Genomic DNA, 14902 nt, shown 5'->3' with positions numbered 1-14902 from the left:
TCTCATCAGAGCACATAGTAAAAGTAACATTTGGACGGCACCTGCAGCTGCATTACTGTGGCCGCATTACTGCTGCGTGGATGCCGCATTACTGCTGCGTGGACGCCGCCGCTGTTACTGTCATTTGTTATTTCCTCCAAAAAATGAGTAACATTAGCCGCTGCACTACTGTCACGATTCGAACGTTTAATCCATCAATTATATCAAGGAAACAGCTACAGCGACCACATAAAGGCCGCAGCAGCAATGTCGCAACAGTAATGCAGTTGCAGTTGCCATCCGCACGTCACGTCAAAGGTGACATTCGAATGGCAGTTACTGCTGCTTAAGCCGGATACTAGAAAATGGGCAGCTATAGTTAAAATCGAGATTCGAACAAAGTATATGTCCATCTCTATCGCTCCTGCAATATTCAAGTGACAGGGACGCAAATAAAATCTTAAGCCACTACAAAATGTGCTTAGTGCTCAGGTTCGGTGCGCCTTGACCCAGCATAATTACTTCATGAATACTTAAATATGTTTGTATTAACCTCTCACTTACTGCGTCCCTCGCAAAAGGACGGTTTCATGCATAAATGATCCAAGCAAAGCAAAAGCTTAAATACATGATTAATTTCCTTTAAGTTAAAAACAATTGAAGATTATTTCGTTTGTTCTTTCTCTAGTGTATTTTTAGCAGAAATCTGCTGATTGACTGAGAGTAATTGATTTCCCTGTTTTATACATACAAAACGTATTATCATTAGCCAGAGGGGTGCTACCACCTTTAAGATGTAATTTTTTACTATTTATTTATCGATTATATAATCAGCATACATATCACTTACAGACTCGGAAGGCCTTCATTTCTAGCAACACAATTATCAGAAATTTAATCTTCGTAATATATTCGAGCAAAATGCTAAGTGAAATAGTATCTATGACAACGCACAATAGGTATTATAAAACATCTCGGAAAGGAATTATCGGCATTGTCATGGCACACGCAGCTTCATTGTGTATAATTTTAATTAATTTCTGGCTTCTTCCATCTCGCATGCTGCCGTCCAGATTAATTATCTAAAGGCCTTCGTTTGTTCACATTGCATTGTTCTGTTACAATGTGCGGATGATGGGAACGTAGGTGTAACGTTTCTTAAGGCATGTGTGTCTAGTGTGAATATCGAAAAAATATGTACGTATATTATACATGAAAACCAATGCACAATGTCTCTCTTTCTCAAATATTGCAAACGCAATAATAGGTACACATTGGGACATAGATGGATATTTTATAGGAATAATTTTGTTCACACACCTTTTACAAAATTTCATTCGAAATTGAAACTGCGATCATTAAGTGCCATAAAACATATTATTTTTCAAAATGATCTCATCTTATTAGCCACAATATATACATTAAAAAAAATGAGAACATATTTTGCGCCGCGCGCAGCGGCACGAGTAGATTTTTTATTTTATAGTTAACTACAGCGTATCTTTTTAGTTGTGTTGAGAGCCCATACACTCCCGACCAAAAGTATAAAAAGAAGCTTATAGTATTTTAATAGGAAAGTGTGATTTTTTTAAGCGATGTAATATATACTATTTATTAGAAACAAAATGTTTATTAAAGCAAGAAATGTTATATAATAATAGTCAATCAGTACTAACCCGTTATACTTACTTGCGTATTTTAACATGCAATTAATATTAATTAATTACAACATGGTAAATATAATAGTCGAACATTCTAAAAGTAAATTACTCAAGTTGTGGCTATGATATTTGCCAGTTCAAAAATTTTCAAAGCATATAAAAGGGTATAATTATGTTACATTTTCCTAATTTTTTTTACGTTTTTGCAATATTTTAAGATGTTTTGATTCTTAGCGAGTATTTTTAACGTTTTGTGGTTGCTTAATGTAAATTTTAGGTTACAATTATAAAACAAAGAAACATGAGATATTAAAGAAAACCTTGTTACCATACTTTTGGCCTTGGGTGTACATGAAAAGTATGCAATTATGTACAGTATGTATATATGTATGTACAGTACGTATGTATACAGTATGGTACACGAAATCTTAATTCAGCCATTACAACGACGAGTTGACGAGTAGAAAAAAGATATCAAATTATAATCGAGTCCTATTTATATTTCGGGAGTCGTTATCTAAATGTAATTAAGGTCGACAACTTTGGAAGTTACTTGTAATTGATATTACTTTTTGTTCAGTTTATTTTCAGCTGGCTGTTAAATTTACGTCAGTGATTAGAGTTCAGTCGAGATCGAAAGAAAAACTTTATATCGTGATTTTCAAGATGTCACATTTCACGCCTACTCTCTTTCAAGATAACGTAAATCAATGCTGAGGAAACGGAGTGTGTGGAAAAGTTCTGTGAATGGCAAGTATATTTCGGCATATATTATTAATATTCAACATAAAACCATAATAACGTGTAAAATTTCAAAACAAAAACTACAATAGTAAAAGAGTAGTGTACCTACCTAAGGTACATACTTATACAATTCAATAAAAATCCTCTTTATTGCACAACCTCAATATAATATTGACGTATATCTAAGGACGGACCTGACGGCCAACAAAAATGTAGCCGCCCTCTATTACCGCGAAAATCGAAGTTCGTCAATTGTGGGGATTTCTCTCTGTCACTCCAATTATGTGTTAGTGAGAGTAAAAAGAAAAATCTCCGCAACTTGCGAATTTCGGATTTCGCGGTAGTCCCCCAGGTTTCTTTTTAAACAGCGGTGTCACGCACACGAATTCGAGTCAATAACGCCTAGGTTCTTAGCTACTCTAATAAATATCGCTACATGATACAGATAGCCCGTGTCACTTTATGACTACAGCTATCGACATTACCATCTAATCTACTAATGGAATAAGTCGAAAATAACAGCTGAGACTGCCACTGGCAGTCTTTGGGCTCGTAAAACAATAGACGGGAATTAAAAATGTTGAGGGCTGTAGCGATTTTTAATAGGTTTCCTTATAGTCTACTCGACAAGTTCAAAATGGTGAAAAATAGACATACTACTCCAAAAATACGTGTGAAACCTCTGAATGATGTATAGAAAAAAATATCCTTAGCGTTTATAAGCACACAAAAATTTTCAAAACTTGTAGACAAAGAAGATGGAAAAAGAAGACATTTCCTTTTTAACCAATATTACAAAAAAAAATTAACATATAAGAAATCTGAACTAAATATTATTAAAAAAGAGGAAGTTTTCAATAAAAGAGTCTTTACTTGCAGAACTTTATCTCCATTATTTACACTTTTTACGCTAAAAATAGCCCTCCGCGTCTTATTTTCGGGATACGTGCGCGGCGTGAAAAAGCGAGTACGAGTACGTAACATTACATATTATTTTAAAGTTGTTAAATTTAATATTCATATAAAAACTAAAGGGAATGGGGGTAAAGTTACAAGTTTTAGATTTTTTTTGTTTGTACATACCAAATTTCAGCTTTCTGGGGCTTCAGGAAGTACCCTAAGAATTTTGATCATCAGTTAGTGAGTGACGAAATCGGTTTTTTTTAGATATCAATAAAATCTAAAGTATAAGAGCTATGCAATTGATACTGTACAAGTTTAAGAAGTCCATTGACATGACATCCCGAGTTTTTTTTATATTATAGGACATTATTACACAAATTGACTAAGTCTCATAGTAAACTCAATAAGATTGAAGAGGGTACTTAGACAACGATATATATAATATATAAATATTTGAATACATAGAAAACACCCATGACTCAGGAACAAGTATCCGTGCTCATCACACGAATAAATGCCCTTACTAGGATTTGAAACCGGGACCATCGGCTTCATAGGCAGGGTCACTACCCACTAGGTCAAACTGGTCGTCAAAATCTGTATTGTCGTTATCTGGTATAATCTAAACCCAAGTTATGAGGGTTAAAAAAACGACGAAGCGCTTCGAAAAAAGTCTTTGGTCAGTTATTGGTTTATTTAGGTGGTCATAGCAAGTAAGTTTGCTTAGTTACAACTGTTACAAGTAGTCTATAAGCTCTTACTTGCACGTGGTTACACCAATTATTTAACCCTCATACGACGAGGTACGATGCACACCTCTTCAAAATTATACTATCAGTAGCTACTGGGGGTGTACCACGAACATCGAAGTTCGCAACTTGCGGGCATCTTTCTCAGTCAGTCTAATCACGCCTTAAATAATAAAATAATAATTACATACGTCCCACCGCTGAACACAACCTCTCATGCGCGGTAATTACGCCTTAATGGGAGTAAAAGAGATATGCCCTTCGGTGTACACGGTAGGCCTTCGATCTCGCGTAAACGATTGTAATAGTTGAGTAAGAATAGGATCGTTCCGAATTTAAAAATATAAACTAAACGAAACAGCAAATGAAATTGCCCTTCTTACTCCTTCATAAAATAAAATATTTTTTTAGCTTTTAACTACTTACGTATCGTCTAATTGACTTAAGGTTTCCATTCAGGGAATTATTTTCTCTGTCCCTTCGTCAGGCCACTCGCATGAAAAACAATGTGGGTTCTCAATGACCCTCTGGTCATCTGGTTAACTTTTCCTGACGGATAATCCCTAACGCTTCCCGCAAACGGACCCTTTAAATCCGGGCCTGTACAATGAATATGCTATCGTTCTTGTATGGTTAGCAGAGGAAGTTTAGGTAGGTAAAGAAAATATATTCTACTAAATATTATCAAGTAAGATTTTAATTTCTCGTTTACGCAAAAACTGTAATGTTAATGGAATTTAGAAAAAATAACACTTTTAATTCTGGAATTGATCCTCTAAAGCGGTGGAATTAGGTTTAACCTCTAAAACGCTTTATGTCATAAACACAAATACCATTCAAACGCCAAGCTCCCGGGCGCGAGGGAGCTAATGTAAACCTTAGTCGAAAGTGTGAAGGGTATTTTGACAGCGTCCGCCATAACACCTATAGTTGTCCTTGGCGCTGTGGGTACGTCTAGTAACGACGCCTTTAGGGGTTCTTGGCGTTCAGAGGGTTAAACAGGAAACGTCACTTTTGACACTGACATATGTAATCCATATCGTATCTTTAGCAAATGTTTGACGTATCTTAAAGTTCTAATCATACGGCCCGAGTATGATATTTTTTACTATTTATCTTAGATTAATTTTTTGGATTTATTAGAAATCCCTGAAACTCATCATAATTACATCAGTCGCAAGACATTTACTGCTAGGCATAAGCCTCCGCCCAGGATCTCTGCAGTGACCGGAAATGCGATGCATTCAGGAAAATAATTAATCATTTAAGAGGACGTCAGTGGTCATTTTTCCATGCAAACGTACTCGACATTTTCCTCGCTAGATTTTGGTTCTAGATGAATATTGTTTTATATAAGTTCCATTTTATCAGTACCTAAGTCTGTACGTTTTGCTTTTTTTGATATTATTGTTTTCATGAGAACTAGGTTACTTCAAACAGCGCTAAAAACGGCGAATAAATGCGGCGTCAACAGTCTAGCATACAAAATCCTCAACAATAAACTCAATGACTAGAAAGGCGCTAGAATGTATGAAAGAACCGAAAAAGAGTCGGGGTACCGACTTACATAGATGTCTGTAGTTAAGAAAGATCTAGAGAAAAGAATATAGACCCAACGACGACCCGGAACAGATATAACTGGAGAAAATTGATCAGGAGAGCCGGCCCCAAATAAAAATGGGATAAGGCCAGAAGAAGATTCCATTCCCAAAATCTCGTTACGATTGGTTAAATTTTGGAGGAGAAAAATGTCGAGGAGACCTCGATTTCTGAGATTTTTACACAGAATTTTTCGCTTAAGCTGCAGTTGTCCTTATCGCACCAAGTTTAACCGCCGCCCCAATCAGCGCGACGGAGATATTTATATTTACCTTAAATTCTCTTATCTGAGAATGGTCTCAGCTGGTATTTCTTCAAAACGATACGGACCTAAAAGTGAGAGTCACGTCTGAAAATATGGATGCGCACAAATTGCATTGCACCTTAAGGTAGTGTATACATATTTTTGCCACTTTGTCCGTATCGATATTTTTAGACGTGACTGTACCTCTGAAAGGACAAAATAAGTCATTTGATGTAACTCTGGAAAAGAAGTTACTGGCAAGATTAGAGGAAACGTTTAAAATCTCTAAAAGTCGCACAGACTACCTCTAATAAACCTCGCATTAAGCATTTTAAAACACACGTAATTATTAAACTTCGCGTCAAAAGTACCATTAACTGAACAAAAAGAGATGCGCCTGTACTTATATATGTACAAAACAATTCCTTAACTTATGTAGTTCTATTTAAAGTTCAAATTTCTTCAATTTTATAACTTCTTCCCGCCGTGTACCGAATTAGACTGTGGCAAATACTTTTGAACGCAAACTGTAGAGAAATTTAAAAGTGCGACGAAGAGGCAACACGTCGAACGTGGTTCGCAGTAGACCTTCAGAGCTACATCACTTGTTGGGACGGTCACTCGGCTCACAAATGCTTCGAACAAAGGACAAAATAAGTCATTTGATGTAACTCTGGAAAAAAAGTTACTGCCAAGATTAGAGGAAACGTTTAAAATCTCTAAAAGTCGCACAGACTCGCATTAAGCATTGTAGTGTACAGCAGTGTACTCCTAAAACTTAGATTTTTTTGATGAATCGCCTACTTAATTTACAACAGTCTTGTAAACATGGACTTCGTTTAATAAGCGGTCCCTTTACTAAATCAGTAGGAGAGTGTCAATGTGCAGGTAGAGAACGTGGATTGTTATTCGCCTGACGGTGCCCTGGGCTTATGGTGCCGTACCGTACCAGACACGCTCTTGGCCGGGTATTTTTTAACCTGTTAACTTCCAGAACCCAAACTAACAATTTTATTCATATAAATAGATCACTATCGCATGTATCGTAACAATAGAAAAAATGCAATTATAAAGCCCGACCAGAAATATATGATCTTTGTTAAGAGGGCGCTGTTATTCTCATATATTGGGTCACAGTTCAGTTTAGTATGAAAAATGTAGTTCCAAAGAAATTCCGCAATATGGCGCGTGATCATATATTACTGGTCAGGCTTTAGTTACGGATTAACGGTGCCCAGCCCTGCTTAAATGCTCCATCTAGGGGTAAAAGATTTGGCGCGTGCCATTTTGAATTCAAAGTCTCGCATCAATTTTGGTCCAACGACCGGAACTCCTTAAGTACAGAAATAAAAGAATTCATCTTTGCTTTATCGAGTTTATGAAGCATAGTAAACCGTCTCTAAGCGGCCTTAAAAGCTCTTCTAAGGTTGTATAAAATATAAAAGCTAACCGTAAAGGTGACATTGGAGCTGAAATGAACGCATCTACCTTGAAGGAGATACTTTTTATTATATGAAAGCCGAGGTAGAAAGATACTAGGGTGTACTTGAAGTGCATGCTCAATATAAAGGCTTAAGCAGGAGCTAATATCAATGTAATAGAATATTTTTATATGTTTTTAAATCGAGAGTGAATAGACATATTTTAGGAAGCACGCTCCATCCTAGACTGCATCGGCACTTACCATCAGAACCCCTAGTGTAAATTTATTCGATAGCGCGACGTGACGTACGCGTTTGTGTTAAGTCTCATTTTGTATAGGATTTAGAAACAGCGCGCCAAGCGGGACGTTTTGAAAACTCAAAATCCCATACAAAATGAGACTTAACGCAAACGCGTACGTGACGTTTCGCTATCGAATAAATGTACACTAGGGGTACAGGTAAGATTGTGGTCAAATGCTTGTCTATTCCCAAAAAACAAAATATTTCCGCAATATTTAAAAAAAATAAGTGTTTTAGTACTGCCTTGAAAAAAATGTTTACTTATTCCATAGAGAATCTAGTTTTAGTTATATACTTTAGTAAAAGTATTTTTTTAGTTTTAGCATAAGATACTTTTTTACTGAGTTTGCATAAGAAGAAAGTATTACGAAAGTAAGAAACCATAACCAGTATAACTTATTTCAGTTTCAGGGCTACAACCGCGATAATCGAAGTTTGTCTATTGCGGGCATTTTTCTCTGTCACTCTAATTACGTCTTAGTGAGAGTAAAAAAGAAACATCCCCGCAATTTGCGAACTTTGGTTTTCGCGGTAGGCCCCCAGTACAGCGGTGTCACGAATTCGAGCCAATCGTACAGCCTAGCGCCACAAGGAGATTGGTTGATGAGTTCTCTCGCGCGCGATTAGTCGGAGTCGGAACAGAGAAAAATGCCCGCAATTGACGAACTTCGATGTTCGCGGTTATAGCCCTGACCGTCGTGGCTGACAGATGGAGCAGTTGCCTGGGCCACAAGCGGGAAAATCGAAGTTTGCAAATTATGGGCACCTCTCTCTGTCACTCTAATTACGCCTTCATAAGAGTAAAAGAAAAAGATCCCCGTAATTTGCAAATTAGTGTTTTCGCGATAGGCCCCTTGACAAGGCACTGGTCGTCTCTGTATTTATCTTTAGTACCTAAGATAGTTGTTTAATTTATTTTTAAGTTACGTTTACTTATAGCTTTTTAATTATTACGATTAATTACATATGATTTTTATTTATTTTCTTTTTTAAAAAAAAAGGTCTACTTTGTCGGGGATGTACCGCGTGTGAAAGCTACCTTAAAATTTCAAGCTGAGTTATCATGCCAAATATCAGCTGCTTAGCTTTAACAAAAGTGTTAAAAAATGCGTCTCATACCCGAGACTTTTCTGGAATAGCCTGTGTATCGTAGAAGCAGTGTACACCGATTTATTCCGTGTAGTCAAATTTTGAACACAAAAATGAACGGATCTCGGGTAAAACCGACGACGCGACAGATTTAAGCAGGTTTAAGCATGTTTGCTAAGGAGCGCAACCGAGCGGACCGTCGCGTCGCCGGCGATGCTTGATTTTGAATTTCGAACGAGAAACATAAAACGTTTCAAGTTGGACTACTGGGTCTAAAAATACACCTTCCTTATACTGTGATATAAGGATATTGACTATGGAAGTTAAAAAATTGCAAAATTATAACAGTACGTACAAACTAATACGAGTGGAATAATGCTAGTCTTAAAATGCTTTGTTCGTATGCAGCATATCGGATTATGAAAATAATATTATGCAAAGCTGGATAAAATCAGTAACTGTGATGAAGTTTTTAATATGTAAAGTGTCTCTTGGGTCGGCGCCGCACACTTCTCACAGTGCGATGTATTACAGAGCACTTATAGTATAGTTTGAACAGGGAAGATTTTTAAATGGGGCACTGAAGGCAGCTAACTACCTGATCCCGTGGTATTGGTAAAGTTTTGCACGATATTTTTTACTTCAAACAGTTTTATTACGCTTAAATACTATAACATTGTATGGGCACATCACAATTAGAGATTTTATCTAGATAATTACATTGTTGATTTTGCACAATGCACAATATACCTACTTATACATACCTACATAACCAATGTACTTGAAAATTAAACTGAAAATTGCTCGCTGCAATTTAACGAGTAAATTGATATACAGGATGGAAAAAATTATGGGTCCTGGAGGGAAAGTGCTTTAAAACAAAAGTATGCAGTCAAAGATTTTTTACAATTTGCTTGTCTAATAATATTCTTGTGTTCGATGTTATGGATATTTTATACGACAGACGATTGTAAGACCTTAATACCTTATGTTTCATGGAGAAATTTTAAGATTAACTGTATCGGATAGCTGAATGAAATAGAAAGTGTTTTTTTTATTGGAATATTTAGTTGGTTCGGTTTCCGGCGAGATAAGCGAATTTAAAACAAATTAAATGCAGTTTAGTTCCTTTTTAAAAATAAAAGAATGTTATCTTTAAGTAAAATGAGCTAACTTAAGGTTTTAAGAACCTATCTTATGAAGGTGGAGGAGATCGTAAAGTGTGTTCGAGTCAAGTGCGGATTCATCCTGAGGGTTGTGACGTAGAAATCTCGGCACAGTGTGATTTTTAATTCTTTTGTGGTGAGCGTCACGATTGAACACCTAGCGACCTTCACCAAGGAGGAGTTTTGGCCGAAGAGTGTCAAGTTCCGGCGGTTCCGCGGCCGACACTGCGGGGTGGTGAACTGCATCGCAGCCATAATTGTGTGTTTTTAGTTTTTAGATATATTTTATAATAATATTTATGCTAGTTTTAAGGTAGGTATTCTATGGGCCAAGTTGCCTGAAAATAAATATTTTCATTTTCATTTAAGGCACTTTTTCTCCAGGGTTCAATATTTTTTCCACACTGTTTATATAGTTGCACGTTTAGAATACCGATACGATAATCGGCTCAACAATGATCCCTTACACCAGTACAAAAGGGCATATCCCGCTCTACAATTATTCGATAGTAGCTTTAATAGCATTGCAATTAGGTCGAATTTGGAAAATCAAGCGTGACAGTGAAGTTGTTTTAGCGCGAGTGAGGAGTTTATGTTCACACCGCGACGGATTTGTTTAGATATTTATACTTCCTGAGCCTATCTCGTGGACTTCCTGGGGCTTGATCAAATACGATTTTCAACGAAAAATCACTGAACCACTTTCCAGGTAAGGTCTGGTGGCAAAAAAGCGCTGGTGGCCTAGCGGTAAGAACGTGCGACTTGCAATCCGGAGGTCGCGGATTCAAACCCCGGCTCGTACCAATGAGTTTTTCGGAACTTATGTACGAAATATCATTTGATATTTACCAGTCGCTTTTCGGTGAAGGAAAACATCGTGAGGAAACCGGACTAATCCCAACAAGGCCTAGTTTACCCTCTGGGTGGAAGGTCAGATGGCAGTCGCTTTCGCAAAAACTAGTGCCTACGCCAAATTTTGGGATTAGTTGTCAAGCGGACCCCAGGCTCCCACGAGCCGTGGTAAATGCCGGGACAACGCGAGGAAGAAGAAGACTGAGCAATTACTACGGGACCAACCCCAAAAACGCAAAAAAGATGCCTCTCCCATATATATTGACATTTGATCAGCAAAAAATGATTAAACAGCCAATTATCTAAACGATTTCGTAATTTTCGTATGACGTGTAAATTCACATAACCTAACCTAACCGTGCTTCATTGGATAATTCCATTATAATCAAGATAAACAACAACAAAACATAAACATTTAAAACATAAACATTTTATTTTGTTATAAACCTTTAAATAAGCTGCTTACTTCTGTGGAGCTCTAATGCTAAAACAGCAAAAAAAATCACAATTGTTGTATGGGAACCCCCTTAAATATTTACTTTATTCTGTTTTTTTAGTATTTGCTGTTATAGCTGCAACAGAAATACATCATCTATGAACATTTCAACTGTCTGACTATCACGGTTCATGAGATGTATCTCATCTATGTACGCTGTAGCCTGGTAACAGACAGACAAACGGATGGACAGTCTTAGTAATAGGGTCCCGTTTTACCCTTTGGGTACGAAACCGTAAAAAACGTAGTATATCTCCATATTAGATCTATAGCATTGCAGTTGGAGTGCAGTCGGCATGCAGTTCCCATACAAGTTGCGTCGAGTTGCAGTCCGTCTATACCGGCCCTTAGAATCGTTATTGTAGCAAGTTCAAGTTTTTGAGTGACATTTGTTAAAATATCTGATGGCAAACTTAAAACCTAATATCTCGGATTAAACTTACCAATGGCGCCAACCAGTAGCCTTCTTTGTGTCATTATGGAGTGACCTGGAAAAATAATATTATGTTAAATATCAAAGTTTTAATTTTCTTAAAATAATAGAGATCACTGAAAAATAAAATATGATCAACAGGTAGACAATGATTACTCGTAGGTATGGAAATCGGTTACTTCGAGCCCATGATGGTCGCTCTATATAATGTAAGAAGGCTAAGGCATTAGGGCATAACACGATAGACGAAGAGCGCAGCCATCCTATCTGTACACCCTACCTACGGAATTATGGATATGATGGTCGTACTTGTATTTTTTTACGTGATAATATCTGTCAATTTCAGTCACGTGGTGTTAAAAAACCGGTCAAGTGCAAGTTCGTTTTACTCGCGCATCGAGGGTTCCGTACAAACTTTAAATTATCTCGTATAACTATAAAGGCGAAATACTTCTGATCAGAAGTACCTATACTTAGTATGATTGTGTACAGCGCTATCTATCAGCAAATTGTCTAACTAATTGTTGTTGCCAGCTAATTGTTGGTTTTTCGAGGATAATTCTCTATCTCGTCAACCGATTTTAAAAATTGTTTTTTTTTTATGTGATAAAAGGCTTCTTAAATGTAATCTCATAGAAATTTCAAGTGTAATAAACACACGTAAAGTTGGTTAGATGACAAATTTAATTCGGAAATGTTTTTTGTTAATAAAAAAAATTATCAAGATACAGGGCTGATTATATTTTTCCTGTAAAATTTATAGTAATGTTAATATTATGTAAAATTTCATAATTTTCCTTTAAACTTCGGAGATAAGAGGGGGGGGGGGAGGAATAGTATTTTATTCACATATTCCTTCAATATTTTTTTTTACTATGAAAAAAAAGATAAAAATGTTTTGGAATGTACAATTTGAGCTCTTTCAAATAATACCCCACTTGACCTAGTCACTAGACTTTGAAATTTTGCCCCCGCTAAATATTGAGCATCTTCCATAGTTAATAAAAATAAGATAAAATATTAACACTTTTTAATGTGTCTAGGTTAGCGTTGTTCATAACTATTCCAAATTTCTAACTGATAGCTTAAGTGGATCTCAGATATTTAGCGATATGATGTGACATACAGACAGACGAACGGACAGACATAAAGGTCCCTTTTGTACCTTTTTAGTGCAGAACCCTAAAAAGATACCTACTTATGTTGTATGGATAAACCAACCATACTACACCTGTGGTCACCAAATGGAAAGACATGCAAAATAACACCACCAAAAAAAATCTTAGTTAAGTAATGTTTTACATTAAGATTTGGAATGTACCAGACCAGTACCTGTTATATGTCACGCTACATCTCAAATAGCAAACCGGTGTAACCAGTACATAATCTAGTGCATACGTGAGCGTTGATACAAGACAATGCTCTGACCTTGCATTATGCCCTCTATTTCTACTTGAACACAGGATCTAACCGATCCTAGCCGATATATACATGTATATGCCTTGCCTACTTGATTCACTCGTTTTAAAATTGGCCTTTCCAGGCAAACTATCATGCTTTAGTAAAGAATATCAAGTACGAAGTATATATATGTCTATGATATCAAGGTCACTTTAAGCTATTGGTACAAAGTATGGAAGGTAAGGAATGGAATCTCCATGTACCAAAAGTGTCATCAAAAAACCTTAAATAGGTGGCGCTACATTACCTAGAATACTTGAATAAAAAACAAATCATAGACAGCGCATTTCACTCCGACAATAACGCCTAGGTTCTTAGCTACTCTAGCGCTACTCTGAAGATATTTGGAACTATTATTTATAGCTGACAGCTGGACACTTTTGCAACAGTTCTACCATAAGAGATTTCACTCCTTTTAATTCCACACTCCATAGGGCGTCTAACGGCAGATTTCCGATTTCAAATTCAAATCATTTTCGAACGCGAAGAGCGAGGGAGCCGCGGGGGGTGTTTTAGTTTCGTGAATTGCGGTTTTATTAGTCGCAATGGATCGCTGGCCAGCACAAATTATGGTATTGAGGTGTATTGTAGGTACAGTCAAAAGATTTAATTTGTTACCCATTTCGTACCTTGTGATAGTGACAATAGTATAAGGTCTCTAACGACTTTTCTCACAATTTAAATCTTTTGACTGTAAGGATGGAGCAAGGAGGAAGCAAGGCGTAAGTTATGCATTAATTACGGAATAAATGGAAAAGTTTGGAAGAATGCGCAATCAACTAAGGTAGATATGAAGAAAATTATATTCAAAAAATAAAATCCGCAATTTTATTTTAAAAAAATCTAAAATGTTTTGGTTCATAAGTCATACTTTTTTTTAATCACATGTGATGAAAAATGTTATTTGCCCTACTATTTAGTGAATCCATACATTTCAACGCCCAGCACGCATAGAGACGTAGGTAAATTGCATCACAGCGCGTCCTCGGAAAAAAACGTTTCGCAAACCGTCGTGAAAGCCGCCAGTGGCGCAAACGCGCTTAAAACGTAATTAGTGGATCTGATGGATACGAGATGGTCTCATATTTCCGTATGCTTTATGGACTAGCTAGAGTGAATGACGTAGCAGCGACAGAATATATACACCGTGTTCTTTTTTAATTCCGTTAACTTCGGGGTATTGGTAAGTACGTTTAGGGAAACTACATGGCAACGTTAATAAAAAAAAAATTTTTTTTTTGTTTTTATAAAAAGTATTTAAATGTTGCATATAGCGTTGTTGTAACACTCAGGGATCGGAAACCGGTATTTTTTGTATGGGAACGAAAACGGTATTTTTTCGTTCTTGTTAATTACTTCATTTCTAATTAGGCAATCTAATAATACGAAGTCGTTATCTGAAAACACAACTGAGTCCTACATTTGGAGTATAAAATAAACCGAAATATAAAATATTTCGAAGTTTTTGCAAAAAACCGGTTCCGATCCCTGGTAACACGGGCATTACATTTAACTCAACCAAACATTTGAAAACTGTGACATATCAATGTCATTTCGAACATCGATCGTCTGAGATAGTACTTACGTTTAGTAGCAAATGTATTAACTCGTACTAAACACTAATCAATATGTAAACAGGCCCTAATGCAAGTGTACACGCTCTTAAGGGCCTTATAAGATAAAAATTAATTATTGATTACCCTCCGAAATGTAGTTAATTATAATACCGGTGTCCTTGAGAAAGATACTTGATTTAAGCTCAGGCATGCACCCTTGAAATTACCGGAAATAAATAAAAAAAA

The 14902-nt window shown here is 36.4% G+C and overlaps 1 protein-coding gene across 1 annotated transcript in view; it reads right to left on the bottom strand.

Annotated features, from left to right (window-relative positions):
* LOC133524522 (protein obstructor-E-like) overlaps positions 1 to 14902 on the bottom strand; it is an 83417-nt gene that overhangs the window by 31694 nt on the left and 36821 nt on the right. Inside the window, exon 2 of the mRNA XM_061860606.1 lies at positions 11650 to 11694. Within this exon, the coding sequence (XP_061716590.1) occupies positions 11650 to 11683 (34 nt within the window). The 5' untranslated portion in view covers positions 11684 to 11694. The remainder of the gene's footprint in view (positions 1 to 11649; positions 11695 to 14902) is intronic.

The sequence above is a fragment of the Cydia pomonella genome, chromosome 1 (assembly GCF_033807575.1).
Source record: "Cydia pomonella isolate Wapato2018A chromosome 1, ilCydPomo1, whole genome shotgun sequence".
Lineage (NCBI taxonomy): Eukaryota > Metazoa > Arthropoda > Insecta > Lepidoptera > Tortricidae > Cydia > Cydia pomonella.
This window is presented reverse-complemented; position numbering and strand designations above follow the sequence as displayed.